The sequence below is a fragment of the Vulpes lagopus genome, chromosome 23, assembly GCF_018345385.1.
Source record: "Vulpes lagopus strain Blue_001 chromosome 23, ASM1834538v1, whole genome shotgun sequence".
Taxonomy (NCBI): Eukaryota; Metazoa; Chordata; class Mammalia; order Carnivora; family Canidae; genus Vulpes; species Vulpes lagopus.
Genome location: NC_054846.1, coordinates 41,512,509 through 41,529,884, shown reverse-complemented (window position 1 = coordinate 41,529,884; position 17,376 = coordinate 41,512,509). Strand labels below are relative to the sequence as shown.

At 36.3% G+C, this 17,376-nt stretch overlaps 1 protein-coding gene across 3 annotated transcripts in view; it reads left to right on the top strand.

Annotated features, from left to right (window-relative positions):
- Positions 1-17,376, top strand: part of LOC121481152 (fibronectin-like) — a 43,633-nt gene that overhangs the window by 9,731 nt on the left and 16,526 nt on the right. For all 3 annotated transcript variants that reach the window (XR_005985197.1, XM_041738241.1, XM_041738242.1), the window contains exons 8-14: positions 26-331; positions 1,906-2,181; positions 6,625-6,894; positions 12,542-12,802; positions 14,406-14,536; positions 14,718-14,847; positions 17,062-17,215. Coding sequence is in view for 2 of the 3 variants with exons in the window: in XM_041738241.1 (XP_041594175.1) it covers positions 26-331; positions 1,906-2,181; positions 6,625-6,894; positions 12,542-12,802; positions 14,406-14,536; positions 14,718-14,847; positions 17,062-17,215 (1,528 nt within the window). In the remaining variant the exon portion in view is untranslated. The remainder of the gene's footprint in view (positions 1-25; positions 332-1,905; positions 2,182-6,624; positions 6,895-12,541; positions 12,803-14,405; positions 14,537-14,717; positions 14,848-17,061; positions 17,216-17,376) is intronic.

Sequence of the window (17,376 nt, the reverse complement as noted above, 5' to 3'; positions counted from 1 at the left end):
TAATCCTCCTCTGTATTTTTTTCAGCACCTTCTCTGCAGGAAAACCTTTTGATCTATATAAAGGATGTTGGAACAACTGAAGTTGTATTTGGTTGGCATAATTTGAATGCTTGGAATAATTTGAATAAGTGGCTAAAACTGGGATATAAAATTATCATTAAATATTATTTAGATTATACAGAAGAAAAATATTTTGAAAGCATATCCCCAAATACTACGGAAAAAAGAATTACCCAGTTGTTTCCTGGCCATACTTACAGATTTTTACTCTTTGCAATAAACGAATGGGAGGCAAAAACTATGTTAAGTTCAGTGTTCATTGTTGAAACACGTAAGTCACAAAATATCTGAAAATCCGATTTTTCAAATTAGCAGATATTTCCTGAAGATTTCGAGTTTTCTCATAATACTCTGGGCATACCTCATTCTTTAACCATTTTAAATTACAGTGAATCTGTTTATGTCCTTGGCTTTCCTCTTAATCTGTAAACCTATAAGGGCAGGAATTACATCTTATTAGTCTTATAGCACCAACTAGACTAGTGCACAGCCCACAGTGAATAATCAGGACATTTTTGTGGAACTTAAGTTTTGATATGTGTTAAGAGCAAGAGATGAACAGGCATGCATTGTGGATTTTGAGAGGCTTACAATGAAGAGAATTAGAAAGAAGTAAAAGTAAAAGCAAACCAAAGAGCAAAGTGTAAAAAAACATAAGACCCTAAATTCTCAATAACTCAGTGGTACATTTAATAAATGCTTTCTAGAATTCAGAAGATAGGTGGCAGGGGAAGAGTCATGGAGAGGAGAGGCTTAGATTCAAACTTGAAGGAAGTAAAGTACATTGTGAACAAAAGTGTGGAGATAGGAGTTTGTGGGAAGAGTAGTTGTAGGTTAATTGGGAAAGATTTCCTCAGACATGAGGGTAAAATCCGTTCGAGTGGTTAAGAGGTACCAGATTTGGGAGTGCCGGGGTGTCGGTCTCAGATGATTGGACTTGACCTTAGAAGCATTGCACATCCATTCAGACTGCAGTTTCTGAGACTTGCTTTACCTTTTACAAAACACTTTTAATGCATAATCTCACAAAGGTTGTACCTTAACTCTGGGAGTAGCTATATAGAAACAAGAAGACAGCTTCAGAAAGGTTAAGTAAACTGAGTAGAGCAACGTGCTTCGTTAAACCACACAGGAATCCACAGGATGGTCTTATTTTAACTCTTGAGCTATTTCTAAAGAAAGAAAAGGAATGTGTGTACTTGTGTGTGTGTGTGTGTGTGTGTGTGTGTGTGTGTGTGTTGGGAGGTTAGAGATGGATGTGGGTTTGAAGCTGATATGCACAAGGTGCTTTTTAAAGAAAATTAATCTAGAAGGATTAACTGGGAAAACCACTGACTGGCACTGGAGGAAATGGTTTGGAGTGGGGAAATATTTCTGCAAGAGGATGGATGCCTGAGTTCTAGTGATGACAGGAATGAAGAGTAAGAAATAGGAAGTCCCTGCTCTCTAATTTGACTAGACAGAGGAAGTAAAAGACGTGTAAGATGTGATCATGGAATTCTAGAAATGCCCTCTTTTGGTGGTTTGTAGTAAAAATAGTGATTGAACTAATAACGTCTGTCATTTTGCCAAGTGCTCTACATTCCTTATCTCATTTAATCTTCATAATAAATTTTCAAGTCAGTTGCTACTATAATTCCCATTTTACAGTCAAGAAAATGGAGGCTCGAAGGAGTAAATAATTTACTCAGAAAGTAGAGGCCTACAATGGGAAAGTCGGGATTCAAATCCAATTTTCCTTTTCTCTTCAAACTAGAGTTTTATGGAAGTACTGAGAGGTGAGAGATTACTATGCCAGACTCTATCACTAATATAAAGTTTTTTTTTATTTTTAAAATTTCCTAGGCCCGTTATCAGCTCAAAATATCACAGTTACTCATGTGACCCCAACAGAAATATTTTTACACTGGAATCCTCCAGATCTTGCATCTTTTCACCATTATCTTGTGACTATTTTGAATGTGGAAAACAATAAATCAAAAGAGATGTTTGTTGAAAAACTCAACACATCAGTGAAAATCGGAGATCTCAAACCTTTCCATCATTATCTGATATATTTATTCAGTGTAGGGGAAAGAGGAACTTTAGGATGCTCTGAGAGACCTATTTCAGCCGTTACAGGTAAGCATGGGCCAATTTTGCCTTTTAATAGAAAATATAAACTTCATATTTTGAAATTTATTTGGTGAAATTTAATTATGTTGATCCTTCATTGGTATGAATACAGTTAAACATTTGAGTGTTGAATCAAAATTAAGCATAGATTCTAAATACTAAATTCGTTTAGATTTACATGGACCCTTTAAACATCTGCGTTGTTCCTACCAGAGTTCCTAGAAGACATATTTCTTATAATAGCCTTGGCTCGGAAATAAGTTATCACGAAACATGAAGATTAGTTCATCCAGTTCTTTTTAACACACTAGATCCAACAAGTAAGGTCTGCAGATTTATTCAGTTTTGCTCCATTCTTGATTTTCTCACACAGTGTGATGAGTAGACCCCTAGGGGGCAGTATCATCCCAGGACTTTGGGCAAATGCATTTCTAATCATTCACCTCCTTATGGTAATTTTGAATCATTGTCTAGAAGATAATCATCGAAGTAATCTGCCTTTTAATTAAGCAATATATATATTAAATCAACCTTTTTGGAAAGCTAAAACACTGTTGTATGAAGCAATGCATAATTAAGCACGTTTTGGAGTATACCCCTATGTGTGTAATATGTTTGCACGTGTGTACTTAACATGCCTATATGCAAAGGCCTTTGGCTGAAATCCCAATCAAATCATACCAGCTAAAATTTAAACACACTAGAGCTGAGGTAGGAGGAATGGAAAACGTGCACAGCCGTAAATCAATTAGTCTTCTACTCACTGGGAATACTAGCCATACTTTGAAAATAACAACAGTAAAAGATACTATTTAATGATTATTAAGTACAAATGCTTAATATACATGTATTCAGTGCAGCAAATCCTAAGCAAAAGTATTTTTCCAACTGGATAGTAAATAGCTGATGTTTTCTCTTCCTTGAGCTCAAAGCACCCATTAATGGGTAAATGCTTGGTTGAATCTTTCATGCTTACGAAGATGCTTTCTTTTTCTTATTATATATGTTTCACGTGTACAACATAATTCAGCATCTGTGTGCACAACAAAATGATCACTCAAAATTCTAGTTGCCATCCATCATGCTATGACTGACCCCCTTCGTCCTTTTTGCCCACTCTCCAACCCAGATCTTCTCTGGTAACCATAGATCTCTTCTCTTTAAGAGGCTTCCATTTTTAACTGACAGGTTGACTAGGAGGATTTCTCACAGATTTATTAATTTTGAAGTTGAATTAAAAATCTCCCATGGCATGTAGCTATTTAACAGGGGGACAAGAGGAAGGTATGTGTGTGTCTACACTTTTAATCTTGGGGTCATTTGCTCTGTATATTAACTATAAGCTGACACAGGAGTGCATATGTAGGAAAAGAGCACACATCCAGTGTGAAAGTACTCCTAAGGTTAAAGCAATATTCTTTTTTTTTACTCGTTATTCACCCAATAAATTATTTTTTAGTCAGGAACTGAAAAATAGGTACTAGAGATGCAGGGGTTTATAATAGGCACCAGAGATGCAAAGGTGAATAAAACCTAGCTTCTGCCTTTAAAGGGCTTATATATTAATAGAGTGAGACAAGTAAGTTAAAAAAAAAAAACAATGATCATGCTATATTATAGTTACTTCAGGGGTTATGCTCTGGGTAGTATGGGAATATACAAAGGGATCAATTAACCCAGAAGTCTTCTGGTGGAGTCATATATTGCTTCAGGAGGAGGAACAGGAGTTAGGAGGTAAGAGGATGCTGTAAGTAGGACAAACAATAAGTGCACAGGCAGACAGGATCAAAGAAGAGGCATCTATGTAGGCATAGGTGGGAAAGCCAGACAAGGCTTTTAGAAGGGGCTGACATTTGAACATTAGCAAATCACAATTAATCTGACAAGACGAGAATATAGGGGGCATGTAGAGAATCTAGAAAATGTAGGCGAAGCACAGAATGTGAAGAGCCTTCATACATTTTAAGGAGAATATTTTATTCAGTAAAATTTAACTTTTGGGGAGCCTTTTGAGAATGTGGAAAATTAATGGATCCTCTCCCATGAAAATGCATGTGCATGCACAGAAATCCCTTTATCAGAGACTCACCAAATCTCTTTTCCTCAATCTCTGCTTATGAGTGGCATTCAGTAGATTTCATCCTCCACTATAGTAAATGTTTGTAAGTTTTGCAGCTATACAAATTGTTTCCCCTTGGAATCCTGTGGACAGTTTGTTTAATTGTACTATTCTAGCATTCTCTAATAGTTTTACATAAGTAATTAATTTCAATGCCTAGAGTCAGACCAGCTAGAATTTTGTGAAGTTATATAGGATCGACAGATTATGGATCTGACCCAGAGTGATATTTTCCTGAAAACTTAAAGTCTGGTGTTCTATTGTGTTGATAGGAAATGAATCTCAAAACAGAAGAAAAGTCAAGTTATAGTTTCTGGGAACCAAATAATGATGAAAATCATGGAGAATTCTTTAAAGATTAAGTAAAGTGTAACTACTACATAGTTCAAAATTACGTTATTACTCTTGGACATGAACTAAGGATTGATCATTGTGTTGGCGAACTTTAAAAAGTTTAGAGGAAGCATATAATACAGGATAAATAATTAAGACGAAAAGGAGGATGTTACTATTTCCAAAGAATTGTATAGTATTAAAACTCACAAGGCTTAATAGTCAAGTAAATTGTGTAAAGAGATAAGCCAAAGTATTTTCTTCCGTTATTATGATAGAATATCAATAGCGTTCTCTGATTTTTTTCTGTAAAAATAGAAAGCACAATCAGATAATGCCCTATTTCCAAATGAATATCATACCCTTCAGAAATTAGAAAAGTAGTACAAAGTTGCAACTATTTCTATGATAAATACCAGACCCAAAGCTTTAAAAAAAAAGCCAACTATATGTTAATAACTCCCAAGTTTGTATCTTTAGTCCCTAGGCCTTACTCCTGAACTTCAGAGCTATGTATGTTTACTCAGTAATATGTCTCATTTGGATATCTAATAGATACTGTAAATCCAACATATCCAAAATAGAAGGACAGATGTTTCCACCCAAATCTGCTGTACCTGTAGCCCTGCCAGGTAAATTCATTACCCTTCCATCATCCAGTTGTTTAGGTCAAAAACCTTGAAGGTATCCTTGACTCTTCTGTTTTTCTTCATTCTATACCCAAGCTATCAGGAAATCCTGTTGTTTTTATCTTTGCAATAAATCTAGAATCCCAATATTTGTCCCTACTTCCCCATCCAGGCCACCACTCTCTCTTGCCAAGAGTCCTGGGCCTCCACTGTTTCAACCAGTGGCCCTCTCTGTAGTTGGTTATTAACATGGTAGCCCAAGTGATTCTTTAAAATTTAGGAGAGATCATGCTTCTGCACGTAACTGTAGTTGCTACCTGTTTTGTTCAAAATAAAAGCCCGTGAAGCCTCTGGGTCTCTGTTAACCCCTGGCCTCATTCTACTACTTTCTCCTTTCACTCTGGTTTTCTTTCTGTGTTTGAAGATACCAAGTAAACTCCCATCATGTAAAAGCTTTTGCTTTAGCTGTTTTTTTCCCCATGCCTGGAAAGCTCTTCTTCCAGATATTGCATGTCTAACTTTCTTAGCTTCTTTCAAGTACTTTGCTCAAAATCTCATCTTTTCAAAGACACCTGCCCTGGATTCCCTATTTAATACCACAACTTCTTCCCTACAGCTACCTCATTCCTGGTGTCCTTAACCTTAGCCTACTTTTTCTTTTTTTTTCTTAACACTATCATGTCTAAAGTACTATATCATCTACACATTTGTTATGTAATTGTTTATTGTGTATTTCCACCCATTACAATATAAAATGCATAAGGCAGTGACCTTTGTTATTTTTTGTTGATGCCCCTTATATGCCTAGGTGAGTGAGTGCCGGGTAGGTGCCCTTGCACATCTGATGAAAAAATGAGTAATCTTGGCAATGGGAACATTACTCTGATGGAACTCTCAAAAATCTGAAGAATTTGGGATCCCTGGGTGGCGCAGCGGTTTGGCGCCTGCCTTTGGCCCAGGGCGCGATTCTGGAGACCCGGGATCGAATCCCACGTCGGGCTCCTGGTGCATGGAGCCTGCTTCTGTCTCTGCCTCTCTCTCTCTCTCTCTCTCTGTGACTATCATAAATTAAAAAAAAAAAAATTAAAAAAAAATCTGAAGAATTTGCTAAAGACTTTCTAGTTTTCCTTTATGTATATAATGTGCTTAATCTTGTTGACAAATCTTGCATAAATAATAAGATATTTAAAAAAAATAATAAGATATTTTTCCCTAAAATTGAATCAATTTCAAGTCATGATGATGTAGGGATTTGCTTAATTTACTTTAAACATGAACCAATATTGGATTAAGACATTTTTACTCCATAGCAAGAGTAATGCTAACAATAAACTTAGATATATGTATCTATTTATCTTTTTCTTTAAGGTATTAATCCTCCTCAGAAAGTTCATGCTAACCCTGAAGATGTAGGAGAGGACAGTATAATTCTTCAGTGGGAATCCCCACAAGATGGCCACGAGGTCTATATTCAAATCAGATCTGTATCGGATACAAGAGAAGTCATGAAGCTTTTTGTAAAGGATGCTAATAGATTCAAGATTGATAATTTAACCCCTGGAATGACATATGACATTGGAATGGCAACAGTGATGAATGGGAACTTGAGTGAGCTGGTAACTATTCAACAAACTCTAAGTGAGAATCAAATATTTTTCATTCATAACAGATATCTGCCAATTTGGGGATATTGTAGAATATTCCCTGACACACCCCTCTGGTCACAGGTTTTACCTTTCTAAGTAGATTGTTGATATGGTTATCTAATGGTTGTCCAGGACCTGGAGTGGCTTGCATTCGTCTACTGAAAATGCTTACTGCTTGAATAAAGGCAGCATTGTTTATGATTAGAAACTTCACTCTAAAGCCACACTATCTAGCTTTGAATCTGGGCTCAACTAGTTGAGTGTCCCCGGGCAATGTACTCTTTTTATGCCTCCATTTATCCATTTGTAAAAGGGGAGAAAATATGAGTATTTAGTTCATGGATTTTCTTGAGAATAGCTGATTTAGTAAAGTTAGGGACTTAGAACAATGCCTGACACATAGCTTTATGAATGTTTGTGATTATTATCCTATTGACAAAGGCATGCTGTTGTAGCACACTGAAACAAAATATTGACAGTATTTAAAAGGTTTAGGACCAAACCAACAGCAAATCTCTATATTCTTTATCAAATAAGATTAATTCACTCAATAGATAATCATTGAAAATCTATTAAGGAAGGAGAAGGAAAAGAAATAAGTAAATAAATTAAATAATATTTATGGATATTTATAAATCATGCTAAACATTAGGAGGGAAAAAAGCAAAGTGATGTGATGCAAAGAGTAACTGAAGAGGGGTGGGTAGTTCTAGTAGAGATGGACTGTAATGGACATTGCATTTGAATGGAGGCCTAATAGATGAGAAGGAGCCATAGTGCAATCGGATGGAGGAAGGGTACTTCAGACGTGAACTCCTAGCATAAAGACACAAAGGCTATAAAACAGGGAATAGGTTGGTGTATCTAAGAACAAAAAGGCCAGAACACATGGCATCTAATGAAGAGGGAGAAAGGGAATACGCAATGATATTGGAGAGGTATTCAGGGGTTAGATCACATAGAGCTTATATGCTGTGCTTTTGAGTCTGTTTTTTAGGGCAATGGGAAGTCACTGAAGGTTTCATACAGGAGAGTGATGGTGTGATCTGTGTTACAAAAATTTCTCTCTGTGCAAAGAATGATTTGTAAAGGGCCAGAAATGGAAGTAGGGCAACTGGGTAAGAGACGGTTGTGGAATTTAGGCAAAAGATTATGGCAGACAAGGGTGGGAAGGGTGCCGATGGAAAATAGTAGATATATTTTATAGTATGGGCATAGGAAGTCTGAGCTTTGGTGATGGACTGCATGTGAAGAATAAAGGAAGGGGGGCATCTATGGTTTTGACTTCTAGCCCATTTAGGTAGAAGGAGGTAACTCTGAGGAAGGAAAGAACATTGGACCCCACAGGGCCTTTTTTTCTGACAATAGGGCAGCCTGATGGAAAAAAAGACCTGGTCCAAAAAATGATGAACCAATAATGTCCTCACACAAGTAACATCAAATCTTCCCACTTTGTCTTCCAAAGACTAAAACTAAATTTGTGTATAGCACTTTCATACTTAAATTTCTGAGAAAACCATGCCTGAAAATAATTATCATAGGAAAAAGTTAAGAAAAAGAAGGCACCTGAAAAAAAGATTCTCCTAAAAATAATTATTTCATGCCCATCAAACAACCCAAACACTTTTACTGGCAAAATGGAAGTACTAAAATTAAAATTCATAGATGGGAAATGAACTGTAACCAGCAATTAGCACTATGAGGTTAAAGTGTCCCCATAGTGCCTTGAGGCCTAAGTTTTCTCTCTGAAAATTTAGATCATTGAATATATTTTAAATTAACTTCCAGCTCTAAAGTCCTATCTTTTTTTTTTTTTTTGAGTCCAGGAAACTCAGCGTATTGCAACCTCTCTGTTATCTAAAATATAAAAACTTTATGTCCCTTTCTAGAAAATGAGCTTCTTTGAAATCATACTCAGCCTTTTATCTTCAGGTGTAAGCACAGTTCTTGACTCTGTTTCACTCAAACACTTATTTGTAAAATGCTCTCCAGCATAGAAACTGAAACATGATTAACATACATAAATTCTAGGAAAGTGATAGAATTTGGGGGTTTGAAGTTAGGACAGAGATCTTGCAATACTTCACCTGATATGCAATTCCTAGCATAGTGCCTCTGATCATTTTGTAGTGCTTCTCTAATTGTCATCTATCGTAAGGCATGTCTGTTTTCCAGAAGCATCACAGAACAAACCTACTCCCTGATTCACGTGAAAGAACTTCACTTGTTCGGAAGTTGCCATTAGGTGTTGCTGGTTTCTACAGTTTCTTTCTTTCTGGTAAATTATCTTTAGTTCCTTGAAGCATATCACCATCACTTATCATTCTGGGCTTTTCTCTTCAGTACTAAACATGAGAGGCTATAGAATTATTTATCATTTTTATTTGTCTCAGATGATGAAACAAATATTACCCTATCCCAAGGTGCATAGATAAAAACTAATTCTCTGTATGCATTCATTCAACAAACATTTGATAACTGCTGTTTATCATGTCCCATTTCTCTCTTCCATGAACTTTGAGACAGTTAAGCACAGAGGGACATTTACCTTTTAATGACCTTTTGTAGACACATGGAAGAAAATAAAACTTACATGTTCATTGATTTCCCTTTTCCTATTGAAGCATATTTGTCCATCTCTCTAAAGCATCCTGAAAATAACCAGCAAAACTTGACTTCCAGTTATGATTGTGCTGCACCTGAACCATTACATGTGACCTTTAGGAGAAGGCAGTCCTTAGGAGCACAGACCTTGGAACTGGATTGCCTTGGATGAAATTCCAACTCCATGATTATCAGCTTACATCCACTGGGAAGTCCCTCAACCTTTAATGGCCCTCAGTTTCCTTCTCTCTAAAATGGGAATGATAATAGTCTTATCTACAGTATGAAATTAATGAAATTTAAGGGCTCAGATCCCAAGCAAGCACTATGAGAGTGTTTGTTCTTGTGATGATTTTTTATTTCTCAGTAGGACTAGACTGGTTGGTGGCTTTGAGGAACAATGAGCATCCATAGTGTTTCAACCATAGGAAAGCCATTTCAGTTGCCTTTGTAGTCTCTCATTGTTGGAGGAATTAACTGTACTCCTTTCCTTGAGGGAAGGAGAGCTAGTATGTGAGTTTCCTTTCTTCCTTCCTAGTATAGAAGAATAAATTTAAAGATAGCCTGGAAATCTCTGAGACCTTGTTCTCCCTTGCCTATAATAAAGCCTTTGAATCTGGCCCTGTTCCATTTGTCTTATATTGAAAAAACCTCATACAGCCCCCAAGGATACCACTTCTTTTGAAAAATATTTTTTAGGAAAATGGGTGAAGATAAAGGTCACAATCACCAAAGTAGAAACACCTAGAAATATCCAGAATATGGCTATACCTCTCTCTCTCTCTCTCTCTCTCTCTCTCTTTCTTTTTTTAAGTGACACCTTCTCTTACTTGAGTTTCCAGAGGTTCAGGATATAGTTTTGAAGAAAAGAAAGAACTTTGTCTCATTCTACACCTTTATAGCCTTGGTGTTCATCTGCTTTGATAGGTCATTATATTGATGCCGTTGGTCCTAATTCCCTGAACAGGTGGAATTGATGAAAAGCCCCACATTTACCCACTATAGAGAATGTCACAGACTCTATACACTTTTAGAAACTAAATTAGGTAATGCCTATTTAAAGCATTGTCTCTCCTTAGAAAATATCTTCAGCGCCTAGGAACATGGAAGTGAACGGTTTCCATGACTACACTGGCCACTTATTTCCAATCTCCAGATATTTAATTTCTACTCAGGCATATTTAGAAGCTCTCAGATCATTGCTCACACATTCAGATGGGTTGGATACTTGTGGGACATCATACTAGCCGTGGAAAAACCATACTTAGTGTAAGAGCTTTGTAACTGAAGAGAGCTGTAAGGAATTTAAAGAGGAAGCCCACCAAAAAATTAGTGATGACAGAAAAAGGAAAGTTAATATAACTGGAAAAGGAAAAACATAGTAAAAGTGCTTTGAAACCCAATTATATGCCATATGGTATTTGTTATGGTTAATATATTGAACATTTCCTCGTAACTACCCTTTTTCAAAGGCAAGGAAAGTTATATGTTACAAATGAATGAATTATTAGAGATATTGCACAGATTTTATGATCTAGAATGCTAATTATAGGTATTTGTTTAAATCCTTTTACACAGTACTGGCTCTGGGTAAACTGGAGGAATCACATTATCAAATACAGTGTCATTGACTTAGAACAAGTTTCATTACATCAAACCAGATGTCACAAAGAAAACTGAAAAGCAAACTATGTCTAATTATTCTCTGGAGGAAAAAATATTTCTTCAGAATGTCTGTCTTAGAAGAAGATACCTCCTTGGAAGAAAGACAGATCTAAGGATATGCTGGGTAGTATTTCAATAACCCACAAATGAAATTGAAATTAAAATTGACCTGAGGAAAAAAATAATGTGAATAGAAGTCATCTAAAATTTCAAATCTGCTCTAAATAGTACAGTGGAGGATTGCAGTACAAGAAAGCTCTCACGTAGAGGTCAGCGAGAGTGTGAAATGTAAGCGAATCCTTCCTCTCAACTGTTGCCAGACTGTGCTCCTAAAAATGAAACGAAATGTCTGTTCAAAATCCCTGTGCCTACATGATCAAGTCTGACCTCCATAGCCTGGCATGCAAAGCCTCTCGCAGACAGCACCCAGCCTCAGAGGTGGCCTTGCATGCCTGGTCCCTGTTCCTCACACATACCCCAGGCTTTACCCACCCTGAGCACCTGCCATGTGCCTGCGACTAAGTGCTTTGGGTATAAATACAGTCTCTCATTGACTCATCACAAGGATCTTACAAAGTAGATCCTCGTCTCCTTCCCACTTCAGGGATGAGGAAACCGAGGCATGGAATGAGGTAGTAGCTTGCCAAAGATTAGTAACTGGTTGCCCAAGACTGGTGATTAGTAACTTGCTCTGCTAGTAAACAGCTGAAAGAGCTTGCTGTTCCCTGAATACACGAGGACGATGACGCCCTTTGTGGTTTCCATGCCTCCCTCATGGTTTTCTCTTTGTCTGCAATTCCCTTCTTGTCCCCTCTCCCCACCACACACTCCTTCTGGCAAACTTGTACTTTAAGGTGCAGATTAAATATCATAGACTCTGGAAGCCTTCTCCAATGATCTCTGCTAGAATTGTTTTTTTCCTCTATTCCCAACAGCTTGTGTTCACGTTACCAGCCCCATCCACTTGGGATTCTGGGTAGTGATTTGTGTATCTATTTCTTGAGATTGGGAACTCTGAACGCAGGAATCTGGCCTTATTTCAGAACTCCTCCTAGTATATAGGTTTACAATGCATTTGCTTAATAAATAGACCAAAAGTTTAAAAAAATCAGAACCTCTTAGATTCTTGTATTTTTGAAACTATGATGGAGAATCAAAAAATGAAACTTAATCAGGTACTTTCAGTAGATGTGTACATACGGTCTATCAGAATGTCCACCTTATTTTTCTGTCTAATACTGACATAGTAGACATAAATTTGCACAGGCATTTATTATTTTCACATATTCTAGAACATGCCAGACAATAGAGAGAAATGTCTTTGAAATTAAAAAAAAAAACCACTAACTATGAATCTTTTTATCTTTCAGAGCCCAAGCCAGTCCAGATTGTCATCCCATATGAAAGTCATAGCACCTCTGTAATCTTATTTGTTCAAATGCCTGATATTGGAGTGTTTGATGGCATACATATTGCAATCGAAGGAGGGCCAAATGTAACTAAGCCCTTGAAACATGACAATAAAATAACTGTTGGCAATTTAACCCCAGGCACGGAGTATAATTTCTTTGTTTCCATCACCAGTGGGACTAAATTAAGTAATACGTATTACGTGCATGCAGTAAAAACATGTAAGTGTTTGGGACTTACATAAATTTTTTCTTGATTTTGGTTTTGTGTACAATTTTGTATTATTAGGCTACATTCACTTCAATGCAGTTGTCTTCAGAGATCTTTTAAAATAATCAAATACCTTACTGCTAAGCCTGGTCTTTCACTGCCCAAGTATAGAGAAAGAGCTAACTTTATGTAAAACTGAGAAGTCATGAAATTTTTAAATCTATCCATTAACAAAAAATGTACTTGCATATTAATCAGGACTTACAATGATTTATTTGAAGAGTGAGGAATGTATATAATTTTAGGCAAATTATGAGAATTAGGTTATATTGTTTGTCTACAGACACTTAATGGTGTGTCTCAAAGCACATAATCTTAGCATGTGTTTCCTCTCTCCATGCTGCCCTTTGTCTGGAAGGAGCCAGTATATATTTTACTCACTTCTTTGAATATTTAAAATTAGTATGTGTTATAATTGTTCATACCAGTACTTACATTTTGAATTTCAATCAACTTTGATTCATCTTTTCTTTAAGTCACTCCCAAATTCTACAAATATTCATTCTGAACATTGAGACACATGACATTGATCATTTATTTATATTGACCCAGGAGATATAGAAATGAATGGCACAGAGTAATAAATGCCATACAAAAATCATATGCACTCTAAAATATGTTATAATTTTGATTATAACATATCTAGGTTCATGTTTTGCTCTTCCTGTCTATGAATATTCACATATTATTATACCACCACGTGTCTTCTTCCTCCCAAATTGTAATCTTAACATTCCTGTTTAAGCTCAAGTTTTCATAAAATACTCCCAAACTGATATCACTGATCACATTATTGTAATAGTATTTTAGCATATTTATAATCAGTTTAGTACGTTTACACTTTATTTTTGCTTGCAATTTTTATATACTTTTTATATATGTATTCTCTGTCTCTTCCCTATATTATAAATCATAAGGGCAGCATTATATTTGGCAGTTCTTGTCTTTAAAAATAATTAGTATTTGATCTTCTAAATATGTCAATATTGTGACACAAGTGGCAAAATATATCGATATATAAGATGATGGTCTAAAGCTGTAACTTTTTTCTGAAAATTTCTTTTTCTTTATGCTGAATGGGATCTTTAAAATAGAAAACATATCCATTAAAATTCATCAGATAAAATTTGATTTTGGCTTTAGCCAATATTTGATACAAAGAAGATTCTTTTACTCCCTTGTCTGTATTTCATGTTTCTCTCTGTTGTCTTTTTAACTTATGGTAATAGTTTCAGAAAGCTTTAATCTCTTTTTCTTCTTTTGAATATTATGCATTTGCTACTGTGAGTTTGTTGCTGTGTAGCTTTTGCTGCAAAACCAAGTTAGCTCCTTGTTATGGTGTTTGCAATGACTCTGAGTATTGCAACTGATTATTATATTTGATAAACTGTCATGTATGTGTGAACAACTATTTTAAATTCGGATACAGAGAGGGCTGATTAATGAACTTTATGGTTCTTTTCTTGCATTGTGGGTTTTTTTTCCCCTTTAAAGGGATATAAATTAAAAGAAAACATATAAGGAGAATTTAAATGTGTTGTGTGTTTGGGGTAGGTCTGGAAGCACCATCAAATATCCATGAGGGTAAAGTAACAGACTCTTCCATAGAAATTCTCTGGAATCGAGCTGATGGGAATTTTCAGCATTATGAAATCACATGCATGAACTGTACTGCTGCTTTCATGGTATGTTACAAGCGGCTCTTGGAAGCATTAAACTTGAATCTTTCATGCTGAATCCAATATTACTGCATTCTTACATTAGATAGTAGTGAAACTAAATAACCCCCATGCTTATTTGGTTGTGTTGAATCGTGGAACATTTTTAAAATGGACGCTTGCTAATTTACTTCTTTTGGATTGATAGGTCCAGAAGGTAGTTCGAGAAGCAGCAACATTCTCTAACCTGGATCCTGGCACAGTGTACACTTTCTCAATTCGCACTGAAAAAGAAGGTTTTAAAGACAGCACTCCTCATATAAAAGAAATACAGACAGGTACAGCCTGTGTAATAAGCACTTTAGGGTATTATTCAGCGTTCAAGTATTTATTTCATTCTTTAGGGAAGATTTTTTTTTTTCTTTAGGGAAGATTTGGTAAATAGTTTATTCTTCCCAGATTTTCTTTAGGGGCAGGCAGTGTCTTCTCTTGTCTCTTTTTTCTGTTTCCCCTTATCTGGGTTAGAATAACCTCTTTTGTACATGCCTTGCCAGGCAGTAGAGTGGCTAATTGCCTGGGGACTGGCCAGATTTTCCATTTGTGATTTAATTTCTTCATCGTTCAGTTAAGCAGACAATGAAGTGACATTTCCTCAGTGTTAGCAACTTACTCCCCATGGCAGATGGTGGTTATTCCATGCTAGTCACACGAAATATGGGATGATTGGGAAGAATGTGGGCAAAATGTGTACATTTTCATATCTAGGTGATGTAAAGTTTTCAACTACTCTACTAATGTAGATATTTTAGTGATTCTCGACGCTGATGCTATGGAAACATTGATTTATGTGTTTAGAAACTGGTCATGTCTGATATTCTTTTACTATTAACACAGACTGGAACTGGGAGAGAATATCTTGGCAGTTTTGTTCCTTTCTTATACATGGAAGAATTTTAGATACAAAATATATATTATACACAATTTCATTTACCTTTTTTTCCTTGGGAAACAAGGGAAGCAATGCATATTTTTTAAAAAGATTTTATTTATTTATTTATTCATGAAAGAGAGAGAGAGAGGCAGAGACACAGGCAGAGGGAGAAGTAGGCTCAACGCCAGGAGCCCGATGCGGGACTTGATCCTGGGACTCCAGGATCATGCCCTGGGCCAAAGGCAGGCACCAAACCTCTGAGCCACCCAGGGATCCCTGACATTGCATATTTAGATTACAATGGTTTTTCCTGCTGAAATAGAACCTTGTCATTGTTTGGTATTTAATTGGGATGAGTCCTACAAGAATCATCAAATATTTTTGAGATTGGTGGTTTTGGAGGAAAATTAGTTTTCTCTCTACCTTTCTAGGTCCTTGACTGAGACACCTCAATCTGCCTAAGACTGATTGACAGGAGAGAAATAAAAACAAAAATTTAAAAACATGTATAATCCGTGCATACATGGGAGAGACCCAGGGAATATGAGAAACTCTCTGAAATGGCCTAAACCACCACTTTAAATACTATCTCCAGAAAATGTTGAGGGGGGATAAGGGAGCCAGTTATGGGAGGCTACCAGGAAATGCACAGTAAACAAATGTAAGATTGTTATGCAGATTTAGATCTATCTTCTCCATTGATAAGAGCTTTTTTTATTAATAATAAATTTATTTTTTATTGGTGTTCAATTTGTCAACATACAGAATAACACCCAGTGCTCATCCCTTCAAGTGCCCACCTCAGTGCCCGCCACCCAGTCACCCCCACCCCCTGCCCACCTCCCCTTCCACCACCCCTAGTTCATTTCTTAGAGTTAGGAGTCTTTCATGTTCTGTCTCCCTTTCTGATATGTCCCACTTATTTTTTCTCCTTTTCCCTTTATTCCCTTTCACTATTTTTTATATTCCCCAAATGAATGAGACCATATAATTTTTGTCCTTCTCCGATTGACTTATTTCACTCAGCATAATACCCTCCAGGTCCACATGTTGAAGCAAATGGTGGGTATTTGTCGTTTCTAATGGCTGAGAAATATTCTAGAGATTTAGTTAGACTTCTCTGCCCAGTAGAGAGAGACACTCTTATGAGTAGAGATTTCCCTTGTAATTGTAAAATGTCTCTTACAAAAGGTAATTTTACTCAGTTTTCAGAGTTTCTCCTGTGTCTGCATTTTTAAAAATAACCAGCTCAAAATAATCCTTATGCCGAAGAGGAGTATTTTGGGGTGGCATATTCCGCTCCTCTTCAGTGGTTGCGCAAGACCAAGATATAATCTCTCCCTACATTTCTGAGGCAACGAAATATTGGTTACAGTACTACAATAACACCTATTGGCTCCATTTTAAAGTTTAAAATGATTCTTGCTAGGGTTTTTTTTTTTTCTCTCTTTTTTTGACTTTTAGCTTTTCATATGTACCTGGAAGAATGAAAGGAATGTCTTGGTTACCCTCAGAGTTTGCAGAAAGTAAAACAGATTTTGAGAGCGTTTCAAGGCTGTGGTAGAGCAGGTGCTTTGTGCAGTAGAAAATGTTATTTTATGTGTTTGTTTTAATGATATAGCCCCAAGTGCAGCTGAATTTATGAACCATAGTAGAAACTCCAGTGCAATAACTGTTAGCTGGCCATCAGCTAGAAGTCTTCTGGATGGGTACATCATTTCAATATCCAGCAAAAGCTTAATGAAAGAGGAAGTCCTCCTGTCTTCCACACAAAGGTATGAAAATATTGAAAAAGAAATGGAGTCAAGTTACATGGAACACGAGATTAACATTTTATATGTACATTTTTGAAAAGCTATATTAGTGACTTAATATAAACAGAAATTAGAAAACATTGTAAAAACATTTTGGGCTGCATTGTGATTAGAATAACTGA